The 24166-nt window shown below is 45.2% G+C and overlaps 1 protein-coding gene and 1 long non-coding RNA gene across 2 annotated transcripts in view; one reads left to right on the top strand and one right to left on the bottom strand.

The window, feature by feature from the left end:
- The window catches only part of LOC140188998 (uncharacterized), a 516848-nt gene that overhangs the window by 445509 nt on the left and 47173 nt on the right, over positions 1-24166 (top strand). The gene's annotated exons all lie outside the window — the stretch shown is intronic.
- Positions 7548-7982, bottom strand: LOC140189252 (histone H2B-like). Its single transcript, XM_072245937.1, has one exon. It carries the CDS (start codon positions 7980-7982, stop codon positions 7548-7550), a length of 435 nt encoding a protein of 144 aa, XP_072102038.1.

Here is a 24166-nt window from a genome sequence, read left to right as displayed (position 1 = left end):
CTGCAGTTGTACAAGGCCTTGGTGAGACCACATCTGGAGTATTGTGTGCAGTTTTGGTCCCCTAATCTGAGGAAAGACATCCTTGCCATAGAGGGAGTACAAAGAAGGTTCACCAGATTGATTCCTGGGATGGCAGGACTTTCATATGAAGAAAGACTGGATGAACTGGGCTTGTACTCGTTGGAATTTAGAAGATTGAGGGGGGATCTGATTGAAATGTATAAGATCCTAAAGGGATTGGACAGGCTAGATGCAGGAAGATTGTTCCCGATGTTGGGGAAGTCCAGAACGAGGGGCCACAGTTTGAGGATAGAGGGGAAGCCTTTTAGGACCGAAATTAGGAAAAACTTCTTCACACAGAGAGTGGTGAATCTGTGGAATTCTCTGCCACAGGAAACAGTTGAGGCCAGTTCATTGGCTATATTTAAGAGGGAATTAGATATGGCCCTTGTGGCTACGGGGGTCAGGGGGTATGGAGGGAAGGCTGGGGTGGTGTTCTGAGTTGGATGATCAGCCATGATCATAATAAATGGCAGTGCAGGCTCAAAGGGCCAAATAGCCTACTCCTACAACTATTTTCTATGTTTTCATCTTCAGTCTTGCCGAAGGGTTTTGGACGGAAACATTGACTGTATTTTTTTGTTCTACAGGTGCTACCTGGCCTGCTCAGTTCTTTTGTCTGTGTTAATTGGATTTGCAGCAACTGCAGATTTTCTCCTGTTTGTGCCACAATGCTGTACATCAGTGTATCAGCGATGATGTGTCTGGTTACATTGTACTAATCTGAATGGACTGTGGAGCAAAGCCTCCAGAGCAACAAGTCCAGGCTATTGAATCCAACTCTGGTCTTGTGATAAATATGTAACTTTCCTCGAGTCTCTGCATGGCGGGGGGGGGGGGGGGGGGTTGAATAGTGTGTAGCGTGTAGCAACATTCAGGCTGATGGAATTGAGAATGATTTTGACTGTAGATACGTAACCCATGTGTCCACAGTGATCAGTGATGGGACCTCTGTCTGATCAGATTAAAACACACATGGGCTGATCAGATCGCTGATGACACAAATGTGGGTGCAGTTGTGGGTGGTGAGGAAGGTTGTCAAACAGACAGAACTGGATGTAGATCAATTGGAATCATGGATGAAGAAATGGGGGGCAGAGTTTAATCTGGACAAGTGTGAGGAGTTTACAGGTCCAATGTTGGAGGAAACTCCACAGTAAATGGCAACACCCTTGGAAGCACTGATATATCTTGATGTGTTTGTCCATAACATCCTACAAGTGAAATTGAAAGGAAATAAACTGCTATAAAGATCACAGAGTGAGAGGACTTGGGGGGAAGGGGGTGTCTGTGTAGGGTAATGAAATGGGTGGAAACACGCAGAATTAACAACCACCAACATTGAGCTGTGTTTCTCTTTAAAAGGCTGGACAGATGTTATGATGTAATTAGGTGATTTTTTTTAAACCGTGCTTTGTTTCTGTGTTTGGAGAACAATAAATGAGTCGTTATAGTTGTCCTTAAACATAAAATGCCTCATGCCATTTTATTTGCAAAAACCCACAATAACATACTGGTTACCAGTAGCATTCACACCACAAGAATACCGCAGTGTCAAGCTGCACCCAGAAAGCCTGATCACATTCTCTTCAGCTTCAATGGCATTGCTGACTCTGGGTTTACCATGGTCGAATGCCAGCAGGGTCATAATCAGCAGAAACTCTCACAAAGCAGCTCTGTTTGTATTGTGTGCTTTAGTGGGTCTGTGGAGATACCCAGAATGTGAAACTATACTAATGGAGAGAGACACACTGACCCAAGTCACAGCTTGATGGGCAGAGAGGAAAACAGAGAATTTGATGTTGTGTCCTGATGCCTGAACTATGCCCAGTTACAAATGTTGTTCCTCCAAACTGTGTTCAGCCTCACTGTAACAGTGTGACATCAGACATCAACATGAAAACTAAAATAATCTCAGCTGAGGTGTATTCTCTTTCACCTGTTGATCTTCTTTGCAAACATTTTACAGGGCAGAAAAGACTGAATTTCTGTCTGAAAATCTCAAACACAACAGTGTGTCGGTTCTCACGTGTTTGTCAGTTCGCCAACATTCGAATGCTACCAACCATTGAATGTGAAGGATGAGATGGCTGAGAAGACAGCACACCAGTCTTTGCAAGGAGAACCCCAATATGTGGACATGTCCTTGATCTGACCTGATAAATGGCCAGTGTTGATACTGGTGAGCTGACATTCACCGCAAGGGATTCACCAGGCCACTGCACCCGCAGATACACCAGCAAGTTCACACGGGAAGAGGCCATTCACCTGCTCCGTGTGTGGGACAGGATTCATTCAGTCACATGAGCTATTACAACACCAGCCAGTTCACACGGGAAGAGGCCATTCACCTGCTCTGTGCATGGGACGGGATTGATTCAGTCACATGACCTCTTACAACACCAGCAAGTTCACACGGGGAGAGGCCATTCACCTGCTCCGTGTGTGGGACAGGATTCATTCAGTCACATGAGCTCTTACAACACCAGCCAGTTCACACGGGAAGAGGCCATTCACCTGCTCTGTGCATGGGACGGGATTGATTCAGTCACATGACCTCTTACAACACCAGCAAGTTCACACTGGGAGAGGCCATTCACCTGCTCCGTGTGTGGGACAGGATTCATTCAGTCACATGACCTCTTACAACACCAGCCAGTTCACACGGGGAGAGGACATTCACCTGCTCCCTGTGTGGGGCGGGATTTATTCAGTCACATGAGCTCTTACAACACCAGCCAGTTCACACGGGGAGAGGACATTCACCTGCTCCCTGTGTGGGGTGGGATTTATTCAGTGACATGAGCTATTACAATACCAGGCAGTTCACGCCGGTGAGCAGCTGCACTTGGCTCTGTTGTCTCGGTCTCTCAGTATAGCTTCACACCTGCTCCGAGTGTGGGAGGAGATTCATTCAGTTCACCCACTTTGTGAGGCTCCAGTGAGTTTATAATACATAGAGGACACACTTCGGTCTTGTGTCGGTAAGGAAGTTTATGCAGTCATCCCACCTGTTGAAACACTGGCAACTTCACAGCAGGGAGGAAGTTGAAATAAGCTCCATGTGAACATTTTAATCATCATGGTGACTGAATCTAGTTGGAAGTTCATGTGAGACTGTTAATGTCAGATTCTGCAGATATTGCAACTGATCACTGAGCATTGGAGGGTTCGTTCTGCTGATGTTAGTTTTAAACAACACTGGTGTTTAATATTGTGGATCTGTGACAAATTAATCAGTTCTATTTCAGATCCTGTGTCTCAGGTGCTTCCCGCCTGTCACACAGCTAATGTACAGTAGACAGGCCACTCAGTTCATCTGGTACCTGCTCATATTCCTGTTGCACAGCAGAGCTTTCAAACCCATCCCTGCTGTTCACCACTCACTCACCCTATAAAATTCAGCTTGCAACTGCTCACCGGGCTGTGAATGAACAGGTTTACTTTGAATTAAATCCCGAACTTTCTGGAAACTGCAGAAGATGAATTCACGAGGGTTTTGTCCCAAATATTCCTCATCCCTCACAGCTCTGGACCAAGGATGAAGTCTTGTGTGCTTAAAATCTTCCTGTCCTGCTCTATTCATTGTTTTGTGTCATTTTCACTGATTTCGAAGGTCTGTGCCTCACCCTGCCGGGCTGTTGCAATACAACACTCTCCTCTAAAGTACGACAGCAGAATGGTGGAGCAGAAACAAGAGGGGTCAGCACAAATGAGGGCTTTGGAGCTCCAGATGTGATGGAGGCTCGAGTTTACGTGGAGTAGAAGGAGGGAATCAGACCAGGAGGATGAGGCTGCAAATGAAAAGTTCAGCAACATTTGGAAACTGATTGAAAAAAAGAGGTTTATGTTTGCAAAGTGCTGGAGGGACTCAGTGCCCCTGGCAACATTTATGCAGAGGAATAAATAGTTGATATTATGGGCCAAGACACTTCATCCTATCTAGACTGTTTATTCCTCTGTTTAGCTGCTGCCTGACCTGCTGAGTTCCTGCAGTACTTTGTGTGTGTCACTTTACAGTTTATTCCCAGCATCTGCTGAACCTCGAGTTTCATATCTGCATTTCGAAGTGAGTGAGACTGTGACAGTTGTCACACAAAGTGCCTGTTGACATTGAGTAATAAACAGGAGAAAATCTGCAGATGCTGGACATCCAAGGAACACACACAACATGCTGGAGAAACTCTGCAGGCCAGGCAGCATCTGTGGATAAAAGTACAGCTGATGTTTTGGGACAAGGATCTTCAGCAGGACTGGAGAAAAAACAATGAGGAGTAAATTTTAAAGGTGGGGAGGGGAGAGAGAAACACAAAGTGACAGGTGGAATTGGGAGGGGGAGGGATGAAGTAAAGAGCTGGGAAGTTGATTGGTGAAAGAGATACAGGGCTGGAGAAGGGGGAATCTGACAGGAGAGAACAGAAGGCCATGGATGAAAGAAAAGGGGGGAGGAACACCAGAGGGAGGCGATGGGCAGGCAATGAGAGGGAAAGGGGGATGGGGAATGATGAGCGAGGGGAGGCATGACTGGAAGATCAAGAAGTCGATGTTAATGCCATCAGATTGGAGGCTGCCCAGACAGAATACAAGGTGTTGTTCCTCCTACCTGAGTGTGGCCTCATTGCGACAGTATACGAGGCCATGGATTGACGTCTCCATTGAGTACACTGTTTGTGGAAGCTTGCTGTGTTCAAGTAGCTGCAGAGTTTTCTGCATAAAATCATTGACTGATTTTGAAACATGTGGCGTGCAACCAGCACTTGCCCCTCAAATTAATCCAGTCTGTTAACAACAGCACATCACCTCCCTTTTCCAAAATATAATTCAACCACACTATCACCATCCATTCCGTAAGTTTACACAAATGGGACGTCAGTGATATTGGTCTATAACTAGGAGGATCCAACAGGGGTTTCCCAGGTTTTAGAACAGACTCTACAATTGCCATTTTCCATGAGGATGGAAGATGGCCTGAATTCCAATTATGATTCAGAAATATAATATTATCTCAAGAGAGCTGTTGGCCATATGTTTAAACATGCAATAACATGTATCTGTTGCACAGACGTGGTTGGGGATGAACCCAAGTGCAGGACACAGGCGCTAAGGCAGAGTCGTGAGGCATTAGCACCGCCGTGAACGGGGAACCGGTATCCAGGAGAGTCTTTACACAGAGACAAGGGTCACGTAGTGTATCCAGCAAACAATGCGGAACTTAGAACTGACAGTCCTCAGGAATCAGATTTACTCATATGAGAGTTGACCAACAAACTGGCAGCTCCTTGTTGTGATCACAGTGTCTTTATCCTGCATTTCCTGATGGAAAGCAGGTGTGTGCAGTTAGTGGAACCTGGGAATGATTGGAAATTCAATGAGGGAATTGAGGCCCAATTGCTGAGCTAACTAGCAAGGTCGGGGATTGCCAGAAGGGACCATGACAGTACCATCCTTTCCCGGAGCCGCCTGACCTGTCCTATTAATAACTTTCTTAAACTCACACAAAGAAAATTCTACTTCGCTATCACTGCTACAGCTGGTTTCCAACACGTCGGGGTATTCTCTTAAAACCTTATCCCTACATTGTTTAGTCTCTTCATTATTTTGATTATGAATTGCAGAAAAGGACCGAGCCAGTAACTAAACCCTCTCCATTTCAGTAACAATTGTATTACCTTCTTTAATCAATACTGGGAACCCTATGAATCCCACACCCCTATTTTCTTAATCATTCCTCAAACATCTCCAAGTTTAATAGTCCTTCCAATACTTTCACAATATGACCTCGCGTAAATCTTTTTCACAACCTTCATTACTTTCCTCACCATGGTCCGTGACCTGTTACACTTAATATGATCACGCAGAGAGTGGTATGCGTAACTTTCTGAAGTGCCTTATTTCTCTCAATAATTGCCTCTGCACACTCCTCCATCAACCATTGTCCAGCTTTTCTCCTATTACTGCACTATGAATCTCTTCCACCACAATCTGATGAATAACATGACATCGTTTTTTGCAGAAATCCACATCATCCTCACCATTCAGCCCAGACAGACACTCACCACATAAAACATTCAAACTTCTCCCAAATTGCTTCACCAAAGTTCCACTTCCTAAAAGTGGCCTCCTTTCCCCTATATAAATCCAAACCCAAGCTTATAAATACAGGAAAATGATCACTCCCCAATGCTTCATCTCCCATGGCATCCCACTCACTCATTGCAGCCTGAATGTTTGAAATTAAAGTTAAATTTACAGCAGTTTCAGAACTATTATGAACATTAAATCTCGCAACTGTCCCACCAGTAAGACACAAGATGTGAACTGTCTAAAACTCTTCTACAATCAAACCATCGCCATCATTCTGAGAACAACCCCACAGTGAACTGTATGCATTAAAACCCCCACACCACACAACCCTTAGTGAGCTAGAGCTACATATACTGTCCAACAAATCAATCGAAAGCTTTCCATAGTGGTTATAATATACCACTTTAATGTCCCTACCTGTTGAATCAAATATTTCTACAAATGCCTCATACATTTCATTTACATCTACAACTCCATGCCCTCTCCCTTTCTTTATAAAACTTGCAACACCACTTCCTGTACCAACTAATCTATCACGCCTAATTACAATTTAATCCTGGAAGAAAGAATTTAAATGCGGTAACAACCAGGTTTCCTCAATACATACAACGTCGGATAGATTTGGTAAATCAGAAATAAACTTCAAGTCTTCACCATTAAAAATCAGGCTTCTAGAAATACGCCTTATCGCCCTTCCTTATACAGTCTGGAGGATAGTCGTGGGGCGTTTATGATTGGTGAAACAGTGCCTTATCTGATTGGAAAGATGAAGTATTCTAATCAGAGAGCTGCTTTATTCACCAATCAAGAGACAGCAACGGTAGAAGCGCGGAAAATAACCGTTTAACCGCTGAAATAAACTGAAATTTGCAAAAGACCGCCAAAAAAGCCGTTGTTGTTGAAATTAAACAGGTTTGTTTGTCGACCCTTTACCCCTGTTACTGAAGTCCGACACATTTAAACCGGGTGTAGTTAATACTGCGGTGGTGTCTGGGAACTTAGTTCACCGATTTCTTTCAATTGATAAACGATTGGAATAAAACAGATTCTCAACTTCTGTTCGCGGTCGGTCATTGTGAACGGGTCGCCCTTCAGAAAATGGAGCTTTAACAAATACTCTGAACGAACCGTGACTGTGATCAGCTCTCGCGTTGGAATGGGGTTAAGAGAAGTAACCAAAATGGGACAAAGCTTAAGGAACCGCATTCTCCAGGGCAATTAAACCAGAAACAATTGGTGTCCTCTTCAGGGAAATATGATGAACGAGAGGAAACGACGGGGAAGGGGTGCGTAACAATTCCGTGTCTGTGCAGTCGGCTGGGATGTAACAGAGAAATCGGACTATACTGAGCAGTGGACAGCAAGCTCTGATTAACGGAGATCATCAACAAAAAATAACTCTTTTAATGAAGCCGTGAGTGGCTTTTAAAAGAGCCTTTGATTTTCCGGTTTGTTTTGTCACTGAACTTGGAGCTGGTGTACTTGGTCACCGCCTTTGTCCCTTCGGACACGGCGTGCTTGGCCAGCTCCCCGGGCAGCAGCAGCCGCACGGCGGTCTGGATCTCCCGGGAGCTGATGGTTGACCGCTTGTTGTAATGGGCCAGGCGGGAAGCCTCGCCCGTGATGCGCTCGAAAATATCGTTGACGAATGAATTCATGATGCTCATGGCCTTGGAGGAGATGCCGGTGTCGGGGTGAACCTGCTTCATCACTTTGTAGGTGTAGATGGCGTAAGTCTCCTTCCTCGACCTCTTGCGCTTGTGGCCAGACTTGCTCGCTGGTTTGGACAAAGCTTTCTTGGCGCCCTTCTTGGGAGCGGGTTTCGCTGGATCCGGCATTTCCTCGTCGGTTTCAAACACAATAATAAGCAGAAGCTGTTCGGAGCGCGGATTAAATAGGCAGCGCCCAAAGCGGTATGTTAATGACGATGGGAATGCTGAGCATTTCCATTGGCTGTTTGGAAAAATGAATCACCAATCGGAACGCTGGGGGATGGGAAGCGGCGCCAATGGGCGGGGTTTACCGCTGTCGTTTAAAGCGGTAGGAAGTACTGAAGGGCAGAGACAGGCCGGGGTGCGGGCTGAAATTGAAAAGGGAAAGGCAAATTTCAAAAGCAGAATTAAATAAAATCAGATGAAATATTGTAAAATTAAACACTAGGCCATTTAGTTCATGACATAGGGCTGCAGGAGAGTGAAGGAGAGATGTGGACATTTCAGTGTAAAGTTTAAATCGAGTTTATTTATGCACAGGTGAAAGGAACAAAGTCTTTGTAGCAGCATCACAGACATATTGCCTCAGAGACACAACACTGACAAGAAACACTGAAATTAAATATGAATTATACCAAAATATTCAAAGAGAAGGAAGACTATCAGAACAAAATCAAAATAACAAACAGATTATGCGGGCAGTGGGAGAATCATCCCTCTTGTGCCTCTTCATCTCGTCACTCTGGATTCAGTGTCACACAACGCTGCCACTTTGATCTGGTCCATGCCTTCATTAACCAGGTCCATCACTTGCCTTTATTGCATCTTCCTTCTCCTTACACTGGTCATCGGGTTTGTGGGGGTGTGTGCCCCCTTGGACCTCAGGATTAGGTTTGAGGGTAGGGCTGGTGGATGTATATGTGGGGCTGGGGGAGATAAGGCTGTGGAGTTTAGTATGGTGAGATATGTGGGGCTGTGGTAGATAGTGTAGTGGAGTCACTTTAATCTGGCCCATTCCCTTCATTAACGTGGCCTGACACCACTTGGCTTAATGAACTGGGTGTTGCAAAGGGACACATCGTCAGTAATGCAACCTGGGGTCATTGGGTGTTTTGGGTCTTTAATCATGAGACATCCTCACCCAGACAAACCAGCCAGGGTTAATCAGTCCACTTGTGTTTATCCCATGGATCAAGATAATGAGAGGCATGTAACTCGGCATGCTGTGGGTATTTTAAACCTTGTTACTTGGCTTTATTTTGACCATTTAATAGTAGAATGTTCTGAGGCCTAGTAATCAGGCTTTACCTCCAAGTAAGGTTCAACTTTCCTACTTTCAATTTAGAATTGTCTTTATTTTGCATCTGTATGCCTGGGATTGCATGGGTTAAATTAACAGTGTTCACTGCAGTACAAGTTAGTGATTAAGGTTGTGCAGATTGATCCATAATTCCAAAATGCAAACATCTCTGAAATCCAGATTTTTTTGTTTTGACATGACGTCACAAATGGAGAATTTTACTCAGGGTTATATGGCTTGTCTAATGAAGAGAGTTTTACGGCTCTGAGCCTCTATTCACTGGAACTTCGAAGAAAGAAGTCAAACCTATCAAATAGTGAGAGGGCTTGATTGAGTGGATGTGGAGAGGATTTTTCCTGTGGTGGGAGTGTCTAAAACTGGACCACACAGCTTCAAAATAGAGGAGCATCCTTTTAGAATGGAAATGAGGAGGAATTTCTTCAGCCAGAGAGTGGTGAATCTGTGAATTTTTTTGCTACAGGCAGCTGTGGAGGCCAAATCACTGCGTAAAGGCAGAGATTGATAGATTCTTGATTGGTCAGGGCATGAAGGGATACAATGGAAGGCAGGAGATTGGGGCTGAGAGGAAAAATTGATCAGTGATGATTAAATGCCAGAGAAGGCTCGACAGGCAAACTGGCCGAATTCTGCTCTTATGGTCTTATGGATTCACTTAGTGACTAAATCTCTCCCAGAGACTGTTGATCTCAGCTTTGACTCAACCCAGCAACTGAGGCTCCACATTACTTATATAAGGAATACTGAAATTCTTTGTTCTTTGATTAAGGAAATATCTCATTTCCATCCTGAATGCTTGTCATCTCATTCTGAGCAACAGACACAAAATGCTGGAGGAAGTCAGCAGGCCAGGCAGCATCTATGGGAAAGAGTAACGAGCCGATGCTTCGGGCTGAGAACATTCACGCTGAGATCTGATGAAGGGTCTCGGCCCGAAGTGTCGACTGTTTACTCTTTTCCTTAGGGTCTGCCTGTCCTGCTGAGTTCCTCCAGCATCTTGTGTGTGTTGTGTTTGATTCCCAGCATCAGCAGATTCTCTCGTGTTTGTGATTTACGCCTCATTCTGAGGGTATTTTCCTCAGTTATCGAGTTCTCATTCACGGGAAACATTCTTCTTGCCGACTGCCTGTCACATCCTGAAAGAATCTAACAGATTTGCTCGTTTTCTCATGAATGGCAGGGAATACAGACCCAGCCCACTCACTCTCCTCTCACATAGCCAACCTTCCATCCCCGGAACCAGCCCAGTCAGTGTGGGGAACAGTCACTGCACTCCCTCTATTGCAGGGATATCCTTCATGAAGAAGTGTGACTAAACCTGGACACGATACCCAAGGTGTGCTCTCACCAGGGCCCTATATAATCCCAGTGAGACATCTGTACCCTCTTCTCCACTCCTCCAGGACCACAGGACAAAATACTGTTTCCCTATCTCATTACTTGTTGTATCTACATGTTAACTCAAGTGATTTGTTTACAAGGATGCCCAGGTCCCTCTGAACATCCCCGTGTGGAAATGACTCTTACAGTTTGTTCCTGGGAATGGGTGATCTCACATTTCCCCACATTCTGTTCCATCTGCCACATCCTCAACCATTCACTCTCCTGTCTACATCCCCCAAACCTTCTCACTACTGACACTGTCCCTCCTGCTCTGCCACAGCAGCAGACGTAGTCACTGAGTTATGCAGCACAGAAACAGACCCTTCAGCCCAACACATCCATGCTGACCAAGTGGCCAAACAAAATTATTGTCAGTTGCCTGCATTTGGCCCATGTCCCTGTGAAACTTCCCTCCCCACAGTCCAAGAGATATTGCCACTGTGCCCACCTACACCACCACTTGTGGTAGTTTGTTCCATGTAAACAGTACATTCTGTGTATAAAACCTGATCCTCAGGGTCCCATTTAAATTTTTCCTCTCTCAGTTTATATCTGGAATCTCTCGCTTCCAACTCTATAACCCTGGAGATAACAGTTTCACTATTGACCGTATCAATGTCTGCCATTATTTTCTCACCTCTCTAATATCACATACACTCTGGTCCTGGCCTATCCAGCCTCCTGTTAAATCCCTTTTGCGCCCTCTCCAGTTTAATGTCACCCTCTGATCCCAGGGCAACTATAACTGTACTCCGTGCTCCGAGAGTAGTTTCCCCGAGGCTGGTAGAGCTGTAATGTGACGTCACAGTCCAGTGCCCGATACTCTACCCGCTGAATGCGAGTGTGGCGAACAGCTTCTTCACCGTCCTGACTACCTGTGTTTACACTCTGAAGGAATTCGATATCTGCACCCCGATATCTGTTTTACAGCACTCCCAGGGACAGACCATTCCCCACGGTAGTTCTGCCCTGATTCGTCAATGAACATCTCACATTTATCTGTCATTCCTCAAATCAGTGACCTCATTGATCACTATCCTGTTGTAATGTTAGTTACATTGTTTCACACTCCACGATATCACCAACTTTAGTGACATCGATAAATTTGCTGAGCCGAGCAGTGACGTTATCAGCCGAGTCTTTAATAAATGGACAGCAGCAGCCCTGACTCAGCTCCCGGGCTTTTCCTCGCAGCGATACACGCGCAGTGCTGGAGGAACTCAGCAGGCCAGGCAGCATCTATGAGAAACTGGAAACAGCCAACGTTTCAGGCCGAGACCCTCCATCAGCATCTGCACAAATGTCTTGTGTTTACTCTTCCATCGATTCAAAGTTACTGCATAACATGACCCATCCTCCAGTCCTCTGCCACCTCTCCTGCCCGAGAAACGCGCAGAGAGACAGAGGCGGGGAGGGGAGGAGACAGAGTCAGAGTGACGGACAGAGCCGAGAGCGGCCTCTCATCGTCCAGCTCCGTCTTCACTTTAATACACCCGGCAATTTCCAACGGTTTGTCCGAAACACAGAGGTCCAGAGAGAGAGAAAAAAACTCCCTCACACACCACGTACAGAAGGAGTTCTAGGAATTTACTGGCGGTCGGACTTCATCGGATCAGAATACAGTGTGATTGGCGCAGAATCAATTTCAAATTGCCCGCCAATTTCAGAGCACCCAGCAACGGTGCTGGAAGACTTATTTAAAATTATTTACCGTTAGTTTTATCACGCATTATACAATTTCAGTTTCATTTAATAAATTTAATATCTAATTCCCTGAGTCAAGATTTAAATGCATAATTACGGAATCGTTTCTCTAAACGAGTGAACTGATTTCTATCTGAGACGAATAAAAGGATGAAGATCGATCTTAATGCGTTCAGAGGTTCTATCACGGACTGGAAAGGCAGATTCGCAGGAATATCTCAAGCCGAACCGATTAATCTGTTTCAAATGTAACTCAGCTGAATGTATCGATACAAACAATTAAAAGTCTGTGGATACGGCTCCGTCTGTGAGGCGGTGGGTGGCTCTTAGAAGAGCCTTTGTTTTGTGCTCGGGAGGAAGTGGGAGTTTTTCAGCCGCCGAAGCCATAGAGAGTGCGGCCCTGGCGTTTCAGAGCGTACACCACATCCATGGCAGTCACCGTCTTGCGCTTGGCGTGTTCAGTGTAGGTGACCGCATCCCGGATCACATTCTCCAGGAAAACCTTCAGCACCCCGCGGGTCTCCTCGTAGATCAGACCCGAGATCCGCTTGACGCCGCCACGGCGAGCCAGACGGCGGATGGCCGGTTTGGTGATGCCCTGGATGTTATCACGGAGCACTTTACGGTGCCGCTTGGCTCCGCCTTTGCCCAGTCCTTTGCCTCCTTTCCCTCTGCCAGACATGATGCTGCTTCACTCAGGTCGCTGCTCACTGACAAACTGGCTGCTGCTGTCTCCTTTTATACACAGCGCCCCGACCTGCCCGAGAAACGCGCAGAGAGACAGAGGCGGGGAGGGGAGGAGACAGAGTCAGAGTGACGGACAGAGCCGAGAGCGGCCTCTCATCGTCCAGCTCCACCTTCACTTTACCACAACCGCCAATTTCCAACGATTCATCCGACACAAAGCGCTCCAGCGAAAAACAAAACTCCCTCACACACAGTCTGAAAAGAACGAGAGCCAATGTCAGGCTAATAAACATGGTGGGACTGATGGGCTGAAATGAGTTTATTTCAACACTAGGAGTACTATGTTATCGGACGGACAGGGCTGGCAGCTCAACATTCCTGGGTTTCATTGTTTTACATGTGAGTGGGGGGTTAAAATTGCAGAGGTTACCTCACTGGGAATGTCACAGCAAACAGAGGCAATCTGCAGTTACACTGTTGGGGTGTTTGTATTGGCCCCGCAACATCCAGTGGGGGGACATTATCTTCTCTAGAATTGACTGGAACTTGCTTAATTCTAAAATGCGCCAGATTTCTTCAGTGAATCTGAGTGTTTGAAACATTATGTACAGGGCCCAACCAGAGGTGAGAACAGTTGGGAATGAGCCAGGCCAGGTGACAGTTGAGAGTCAGTGAACATTTTGGGAACAGTGATCACAAGTTTCTTTTTTCTTAGTTACAAGTAAAAATAAAAGTAGATCTTGTATGAAGGTACTAATTTGCAAGAGGACAAGTCAGGACGGAGGAAGACAGGAGCCAAGGGACATTGATTGGGAGCAGCCACTGTCAGACAAGTCCACATCTGATGTGTGGGAGTTGTCTAAAGACCAGCAACTCTGAGTTCAGGGTCAGCATGTTCCGGTGAGGAGTGAGGAGAAGGATGGTAAGTAAGGGATCTTTAGACAAGCAGAGAGATCCTAAATTTAGTCAAAAGGTTGTGGAAGGTTTGTGAAGCTAAAGTCAGACTGGGTACCTTTGGAATATAAAGGTAGCAGGGAAATGCTAAAGCAGGTGATAGGAAAGGCCAAAAGGGGCCACAAACTGTCCTTGTAATGTAGGACCAAAGATGATCCCAAGGCCTTGTGATTTGTATTAATAAGACGAGGATAACCAGAGAATAGAAATGTCGACTCAAGATTAAAGGAGGAATGATGTGGTTGAAGTCAGATCAAGTGGCTGCGGTACTGAATGAGTACGTTGTGTCAGTATTTACTGAAGTGAAGGAATTGAATGGCAATGAAAACAGAATGAGACATTCGAATGTGCAGAGACATTTTGAGATTAAGCAGCAGGTTGAGCTGGGACGTCTGAAAAGCAATAAGATGGATAAGACTCCAGGGCCTGAAGGCAAATATCCTACAACAGTGAAGGAAGCAAGTGAGCAGATTGCTGGCGATTTGACAAGGATCTGTGTGTCCTCGATCACAACATGTGAGGTCCCACAGGACTGGAGTGTCAGAAATGTTGCAGCTTTGATCAAGAAGGGAAATAACAAGAATCCAGGAATCTATAGGCCTCATTTCAGTGGTAGAGAAGCTACTGGGGAGGATACTGAGGCACAGGATTTATGCACATTCAGAAAGGCATGGCCTGCTTAGGGACAATCAACATGGTTTTGTGTGGGCAGATCACGCTTGATAACATTGATTGAGGTTTGAGGAAGTGACACAGACTAAGATATAGGAGCAGAATTCAACCATTTGGCCCATCAACTCCGCTCCAACATTTCATTGTGGCTGATCCATTTTTCCTCTCAGCCCCAGTCTCCTGACTTTCCCCTGTATCCCTTCATACTCTGACCAATCAAGAATCTATCAACCTCCGCCTTAAATATACATAAAGTCCTGGCTTAACAGCTCCCTGTGGCAATGAATTCCACAGATTCACCACACTCTGGCTAAAGAAATTCCTCATCTCCACATTCTACAAGGACGATCCTCTGTTCTGAGGCTGTGTCCTGATATTAGTCACTCCGATCCTCTGCACATCCACTTTATCACTGCCTTTCACCATTCGATAGGTTTCAATTGGGCCACCCCTCATTGTTCAAAAGTTCCAGTGAATACAGTCCCAGAGCCATCAAACGCTCTTCATATGACAAGCTGTTTCATCCTGCAATCAATCTGGAGAACCTCCTTTGAAACCCATCGAGTTTCAGCTCATCCTTCCTAAGATCAATGGCCCAAAACTGCTCACAATACTCCAGTCAGACTTCCCCAGTACTTTATAAAGTCTGTTCATTATTATGATTGGCGCAGATATTGTGGGACGAAGGGCAGGTTGCCATCTGTTTCATATTGTGTACTGATGAATATGTTTGATCTAACAGCTATTACAGAGACTGGGACTGGGAATTCGACATTCCACTGTATTCAATGTTCCACACAGAATTGGCAAAATGGAAAGGAGCAGGGTGGATTTGTTGATAACGTGCTGCTGAAAGAGTGGATACAGTGCCTATAAAAAATGTTCAGTCTCCTTTGAAGTTTTTATGTTTTATTGTTTTGCAATGGATTTAATTTGGCTTTTTTGACACTGATCAACAGAAAAGACTCCACGGTGTCAAAGTGAAAACAGATCTAAATTAATTGTAAATATGAAACAAAATAATTCATTGCCTTAGTATTTACCTCCTTCAAATCAGTAATTAGTTGATGCACCTTTGACAGTGTTTACAGTTGAGTCTGTGTGGATGGATCGGTGTCTATCAGCTTTGCACATCTGAACACTGCAATTTTCCTCATTCTCCTTCACAAAACTGCTGAAGCTCTGTCAGAATGCATGGGTTGCTGAGTGAACAGATCTTTTCAAGTCCAGCCACAAATTCTCAATTGGATTGAGGTCTGGACTCTCACAAAGCCACTCCAGGACATTAACTTTGTTGTTTTAAGGCATTCCTGTGCAGCTTTGGTTTTATGCTTGCGGTCACTGTCTTGCTGGTAAATTAATTTTCTCCTCTAAGTCGCAGTTCTCTTGAAGACTGAATTAGGTTTTCCTCCAGGATTTCCCTGTATTTTGCTGCATTCATTTTACCCTCTACCTTTATGTGCCTTTCAGGGCCTGCTGCAGTAAAGCACACCCACAGGATGATGCAGCCTCCACCATACTTCACGGTAGGGATGGTGTGTTTTTGATGTTGTGCGGTGTTTAGCTTACTCCAAACTTAGTGTTTGTGATGGTCAAGAAATTCAATTTTGTTTTCATCAGACCATAGAATCTTCTTCCAACTAACTTCAGAGTCCCCCACAATTCTGGCAAACTCCAGGCAAGATTTCATGAGAGCATTTTTCAACAGTGGCTTTTTCTCTGCCACTCTCCCGTAAAGCTGCGACTGGTGAAACACCCGGGCAACAGTTGATGTATGCACAATCTCTCCCACCACTGAAGCTTGTAACTCCTCTAGAGTTATCATAGGTCTCTTGGTGGCCTGCCCCACCGGCCCTTTCTTGCATGGCCACTCAGTTTTTGAGGATAGCCTGCTCTTGGCAGATTTACAGCTGTGCCATATACTTCCCACTTCTGGATGAGTGACTTAACTGTACTCCAAGGGCATTCAGTGACTTGGAAATGTTCTTGTATCCATCTCCTGGCTTGTGTTCGTCAATTACCTGTTTGCAGAGCAGCTCGGAGTGTTGATTTGTCTTCATGGTGTAGTTTCCCCAGGATACTGACTCACCAGCAGTTCGACCTTCCACTTACAGGTGTACTATTACTACAAGCAATTGAAACACCTTGACTGCACACGGTGATCTCCATTTAACTGATCATGTAACTTCAAAAACTAATTGGCTGCACCAATGATGATTTGGTGTGTCATATTAAAGGGGGTGAATAATTAAACAGACAATTATTTTGTGTTTTAGATTTGTAATTAGTTGAGAGCATTTTGTAGAGATTTGTTTTCCCTTTGACACAAAAGAGTATTTTTCCATTGATTGGTTTCAAAAAAAGCCAAATTCAATCCACTGAGATTCAATGCTGTAAATTTTCATAGGAACTTTATATGTAGGGACAATGATGGTGAAAGGGGGAGGGAAAGACAACATTGGTGGGAGTGGCCTCAAGATCCTGGGGTGTGGTCAAAGGCATTCAAGGAAATATTAAATCAAAGAACATACAAAGAGGCGCTGGTGGTGCACAAGAGAATCAGAGATTTTCTAGGAATCAGTGAAAAGCTAAAAGTAACAAGGAACACGCAGAGAAGTTAACTCAGTAATTTGCATTAGTGTTCACAGTGGGACACAGCAAACATCCCACAGATATCTAACGGTGACATTTCAACATTGTGCCATAATGTATAACAATTGGCATCACAAGGGAGAAACTAATGGGACTAAAAGCAAACTTTACCAGGTCCCAACGACCTGCACTGGAGGGTTTCACAGGAAGTCTGTAGAGAAAGTAGAGACATTAAAGTTTGTCAAAACTCACTGTTACAGAAAGGTCCCAGTGGAGTTGAAAACCATTGCTGAAGAAGGGTGGAAGATAAAAAGCAGGTAACTGTAGTCCTGTTAACTTCACTTCAGGTACTGGAGTTGATAATCTATCAAGAAATAACAAATCATTTGGAAAAGTTCAATGTCTACAGTCAGGTTCACACAGATTCCACGATGACCAAAGTTCCCATCTGAGCTTGTGGTCTGTAACCCCCTCACCACCACATTCTGAAGGTTATCCTCCTCCTTGTCCCATTACTCTGCATTTGGCTCAGACACTTCAAAACCTTTCCTTTCCATCTATCTGTCCAAGTGCCTTTTTAATGTACCTGACTCAACCATTCCCCCTAGCAGCTCATTCCATTTCCAGCCTCCAGGTCCCTCATGATTTTATACACCTCTGCAATATCAGCACTCATTCTCCAACATTACAGGGAAAATTATCCAAAACACCTTTCCACAAATCCTTTGAGATCCAGTAACATCCCCATAAATCTCCTCTGTGCTCTTTCCAGCTGAATGGTGTCTGTCATACAGCAGGGTCACAAAAACTAAACACTATTTGCAAAATGTGGCCAAACCAATGTGTTGTACAACTGCAACATCTCATCCCAGCTTCTATATTCGGGGCCCTGAGTGAAGGCCAGTGTTCCAAAAGCCTCTTCACCACCCTGTCCATCTGGAACCTGGTCTTGGACCCTGTAACCTGGGTTGTTGAATGTTAAGTCATGTTTGACAAACACACCAGAGATTTGAGACTTTACAGGGGAAGTTGGAGAAGTGGTGTTTTTGGATTTTCGGGAGCCATTTGCCAAGGTGCCACATGTAAGGCTGGTGCACAAGACCAGAGCTCAGTACTGGGAAGGAAGTGTGTTAATACTGACTGAAGACTGGTTACCATACTGAGACAGAATAACAGGTCTGTTTCAGACTGGGATGATATAACTAGTGGAGTGTCCCAGCGACCAGTTCTGGATTGTCAATGATTTATTATTGATATTAATGACCCGGAGGAGGGGCAGAGAGTGAGGAATCCACGGTGGCAATGACAGGGAATGTGGTGGGGGACATGTTGTGATTGGACATTTCATCTCTTCAGTGGGACATGGGAAGCTGGCGAGCAGAATACATGGTAAATGGAGTTTAATGTGGTGAAGTGTGAAGGCATGTAGAGTGGTAGAAGGAATCAAAAGTCAAACTATTATTTATGTGGAGATAAATTATAAATGAGAGAAATAGAGAGGGGTCGAGGTGCTGAACTACACAACAAAATAGAGACGGGAGCAGTGAGTGGTTCATAAAACCATATATGACCAAGGTTCAGAGCTGAATGGTCCATTGACATTTACTGACGGGGTGTTGGTGCAGAGAAACAGAGAAGTGTTGTTACTGTGACAGACAAGTGCACAATGATGGATTTTGGGAAGTTAAAGCAGGTCAGGACATACCCAGTGAATGGAAGGTCCTGAGGAGTGTTGATGAAAGAGAAACCTGGGGCACATGTACCTTACTCCCTGAAAGTGCCAACACAGGCAGACAAGGTGGTGAAGAAGGAGCACAACATGCTTGTCTTCATCGGCAAAGGCTCTGAGAGGAGTTGGGACATCACATTACAGTTGTACAAATCAATAATGACACCACACCAGGAGTACCCCGTGCAGTTCTGGTCACATGAGAGGAAGGATGTGATTAAACTGGAAAGGTGCAGAAACGATTCACAGGAATGTTACCTGGACTGGGGGCTTGAGTTACAAGGAAAGATCAGACTGACTGGGACTGTTTTCCCTGGAGTGAAGGAGACTGAGGGGAGACCTGACAGAAGATTATAGAACTATGAGAGGTGTAAACAAGGTAAACAGGCAAGAGCATTTTGCCAGGGTAGAAATATCAAATATGAGAAGGCGCAGCTTTAAAATGCCAGGGTGAGAATTTAAAGGTGGACATTAGGACAGGTAAGATTTCTGTTTCTGTACAGAGAGTGGTGAGGGCCGGGTATGGGCTGCCATGGGGAGTGGTGGAAGCAGATATGATAATGACATTTAACAGGGTTTTAGATAACCACATGAATATTCAGAGAATTGAAGCACATGAATTATAAGCAGGCAGAAGAGACTTAGTTTCATTTGGCATCGTGTTCAGCACAGACATCATGGGAAGAAGGGTCTGTTCCTGTGCTGTACTGTTCTGTGTTCTCGGTGAGCCTCAGTGACAGGGGAGTCTTTAGCCGGGGTCACAGACAAGTGTATCTGTGGCAAGGAGAGAGACTGCAGGATGGTGCATTACCTCCCTGGTACCAGGGCCAAGGATGGAACTGAACAAGTACAGGCCATTCTGAAAGGGCAGGGTGAGCAGCCAGAGGTTGTGGTCCATATTGGCTCTAACAAAAGAGACCAAGTCCTGCAAGGAGAGCTCAGGGAGTTGGGGAAAAAGTAAAGTGGAAACTCTGTGGTCGGGGGAGGGGGGGGGCGGCAGTGGTGGAAACTCCAGTGCCACCTGCTAGCGAGGGAAGAAATAAAAGTGTGGTACAGTTATATGTGTGGCTCACGAGCTGGTGCAGGACGGAGGGTTTTAGTTACATGGATCATTGGGCTCTCCTTCAGGACAGGTGATGGGAAGAGTAAGAGGTCAGTAACTGGCATTGACGGATGTGGATTAACACAGGAAGTAAGTCCAAGTGGATAAATTACAGTGTCTCAGCAGCATTACAAGTGCACAGATATACAAATATCAGAAGAGAAGCAAGAGAAAGAATAAAAAGTCAGTTACCTCCAACAGTCTAACATGGGGGTGGGGGGGGGGCATCACTTCCCTGGCTATAGGTTGACTCATTATTGACCCTGATGGCCCAGTGTAAGAATGACTTCATACAGCGCTCCTTGGAGCAGCAGAGTTGTCTTAGTCTGTTACAGAAGATGCTCCTCTGTTCAGCCAAGGTGGCATACAGAGGGTGAGAAACATTGTCCAGGATTGCCAGGATTTTCCGTAGGGTCCTTTGTTTTACCACGGCCCCCAGTGTGTCCAGTTTCTCTCCTATAACAGAACCAGCCTTTCCAATCAGTTTGAGTCAGATGGCATCACCCGTGTTGGTGCCATTGGCCCAGTGCACCACTGTGAAGTTAGGCCAAGTTACTGAGCACAGTGGCACTGAGGGCCTGAAGTGTGTTTATATCAGTGCAGTGTAGAACGGTTACGGCAGACGTACTTAGAGCCTGGATTAGTACATGGCATGGTGACTCAGCCATTACAGAGATCTGGCTGAGAGAAGGGCAGCACTGACAGATAAACATTCCAGGATTCAGATGATTCAGACAGTCCAGAGGGAGGTGAATGAGGTTGGGGCTCTGTACTGCTGATCAGGCAGAATGTCACAAGGTCAAGGTCATCCCAGAGGCTCATCCAGTAAGACAATGTGGGTAGAAATCAGGAATAAGAAAGGTGCAATCACCATGATGGGATTATACTGTCGGCCTCCCAATAGCCAGTAAGAGACAGAAACAGATATGTTAGCAGGTTATGGGATGATGCAAAAACTACAGAGTAGATTTGGTGAGTGAATATCTCTTCAGAGTAACTGGGACTCCGTTACACCCTGAGGCTTGGATGGGGCATTATTTGTGTTCAGGAAGGTTTCCTGAAACAATATGTGGTCCACCAGGGAGGGGGACATTCTTGACTTCACTTTGGGAAATATGGGACTCAGCAGAGTGGTGGCAGGAACAACCAGTGTTTAAAGAGGAATTAGACAGGTCTTTCAGGGGAAATGACCTGCAGAGCTGTGGGGACAGAGTGGGGAATGGGACTGTGGAAATGTTGTAGCAGGAGTTGGTATTAACTTGATGGGTCAAATAGTCTTGACGATCACAGAATGATTCTCTGCCCAATAATAGTCTGAAAAGATCATTCTGGTCGCCAGTGAATCTTCCAAGCTCCAGGATGGACAAGATCAATTGTGTAATAAGGACACACTTCTGTCGAAATACTGACACTGTATACCAAGCACACTGAGTTGCCAGAGCACAGCACCAGCCAGTGAGGACACAGACCAGTACAACACACAGCTCTCTACTACGAAGTTCAAAGCTGAAAGTAAATGTACTATTAAAATACATTTCTGTCATCATATACAACCCTGAGATTAGTTTTCTTGTGGGCATACTGCTGGTTTGTTAGAGCAGTTGGGGAGGGTTGAAACTAATTTGGCAGGGGTGTGGGAACAGGTGTGAAAAGACTCAGGGTAGGACAGATGGTAAAGAAAGCAAAGATCGCATGCAGTCACACTGTCAGGAAGGGCAGGCAGATGATAGGACATAACTGCAGCCAGCAGGGTGAGTATCAGTGCCTGAGGGATGCAGAATTAATAAGGGTAGCAAATACAGTACGCAAACTGTTATATCTCAATACACGGAGTATAAGAAATAAGGTGGATAATCTTATTGCCCTATTACGGATTGTCATGACCATCACTGAATCACGGCTGAAGAATGTTTGTAGTTGGGAGCTAAGTGCCCAAGGTTACACGTATCAGAGGGACAGGAAGGTGGGCAATGGGGATGGCATGGCTCTGCTGATAAAGAATGGTAACAAATCAGTAGAAAGATGTGACATAAGATTGGAAGATGTTGAATGCTTGTGAATTGAGTTAAAAAACTGCAAGGGTAAAAGACGCTGATGGTAGCTATATACAGGCCTTCCAACAGTTGCTGGGATGTGGGCCACAGATTACAACAGGAAATAGAAAAGACATATCAAAAGGGGAATGTTATTCAAGATTTCATGGGAGTCAGGGGAGATTTTAACATGCAGGTCGATTGGGAAAATCAGGTTGGAAATAGATCTCAAGAGAGTGAGTTTGCTGAATGCTGAACAGATGGCTTTTTGGAGCAGTTTGTCATTGAGTGTACTAGGGGATCAGCTATACTGGATTATGTGTTATTGAATAAACTGGAGGTGATTAGGGAGCTTAAGGTAAAAGAATCCTTAGGAGGCAGTGATCTCAGTATCATTGAGTTCAACCTGAAATTGGATAGGGAGAAAGTACAGTCTGACATATCAGTGTTTCATTGGAGTTAAGGTAGTTACAGTGGTATGAGAGAAGAGTTGGCTAAAGTAAATTGGAAGGAGATGCTGGCAGGGATGGCAGTAGAGCAGCAACAGTTTCTGGGGAGAATGAGGGAGGTGCAGGATGAATGTATTCTAAAAACAAATAAATACTCAAATGGCAAAATAGTACAACCATGGCTGACAAGGAAATCAAAGCTAATGTAAAACCAAAAGGGAAGGCATATAACAAAGCAAGGCAGCAGAAAGGGAATTATAGACCAGTTAGCCTGACCTCAGTGGTTGGGAAGAACTGGAGTCAATTATTAAGAAGTATTGGAAACACAGGACAAGAAAGGACAAAGTCAGCACGGTTTCCTTAAGGGAAAGTCTTGCCTGATGAACCGGTTGGCATAGTTTGAGGAGATTACACGCAGGATGGATAAAGGGGATGCACTGATGTCATATATTTGGACTTTCAAAAGGCTTTCTTTGACAAGGTGCCACAAATGATCCTGGCAATAAAAGGATTAATGCACGAGGGTGACCACTAGAAGTGGGAATGGTGCTGGAGATGGACAGACCCAGAGTTTCCAGGATGCTGAGACCAGAGATTCAGTGGGTTGGTCAAACCTGAGGTCAGGCTGCAAATAGTTTGGTGACTGCCACGACTGGAAAGGGGAAGAGACAGACAGTGCATGTCTCCCTGTGGCTGTGACCCTCAGCAACAAGTACACTCCTTTGGATACCCCTGGGAGGATGACAAACCAGAGAACAGCAGCCCGTCATGTCAGTGATACTGACACCCTGGTCCGATGCTCCACGGGAGGAAAGGTCAATCACAGCAGTGATGACAGCAGACTCACAGTACAGGCGATGTGCAGGAGATTCTGTGGCAGCAAGAGAGATGCCACAGCGGGGTGTCGCCTCCTGGGTACTGGGGTCAGGCACGTCTCCGATGTGCAGGATTTCCTATTGATAAACTTGCCAGTTGATTTGGTGGTAAGGAAATCAAATGCAACGTCAGCATTCATTTCAAGAAGACTACAACACAAAAGCAAGGATGTAATGCTCAGAGTTTATAAGGCATTGGTCCGATCACACTTGGTATTGTGAACTGTTTTGGGCCCCTTCTCTAAAAAGGTACGTGTTCACATAGGAGAGGGTCCAGAGGAGGTTCACAAGAATGATCCTGGCAATAAAAGGGTTCATGCACAAGGATTGTTTGCTGGCTCTCGGCCTGTACTTGCTAGACTTTAGAAGAATGAGGGAATCTCATTGAAACCTATCAAAAATAGAAAGACCTACAATGGAGTGGGGAGGATGTTTCCGACAGCGGGGCAGTCTGGGATCACAGGGCACAGCCTCAGAATACTAGGACATCCTGTTAGAACGAAGATCAGGAATAATTTCCATACCAAGGGGTAGTGCATCTGCACAGCCTGTGTCAGGATATTTTCACTGACTATAGCTCAGTGTTTAATATCATCAATCCCACAGTCCTGATTAATAAGCTGCAGAACCTGGTCTCTCTGCAACTCGATCCTCGACTTCCTAACCGGGAGACCACAATCTGTGCGGATTAATGGAGACGGGCTAACCCCTATGGACATCAGTGGATCTGGGGTTCAGACGGTAAACAGTTTTAAGTTCCTCAGCATCAGCATACCCGAGGATCTCATGCAGTCCACACACACCAGCTGAGT

This window comes from Mobula birostris, chromosome 28 (genome assembly GCF_030028105.1).
Source record: "Mobula birostris isolate sMobBir1 chromosome 28, sMobBir1.hap1, whole genome shotgun sequence".
Lineage (NCBI taxonomy): Eukaryota > Metazoa > Chordata > Chondrichthyes > Myliobatiformes > Myliobatidae > Mobula > Mobula birostris.
Note: the sequence above shows the minus strand (reverse complement) of the source record. Positions and strands in the feature narration are given on the sequence as shown.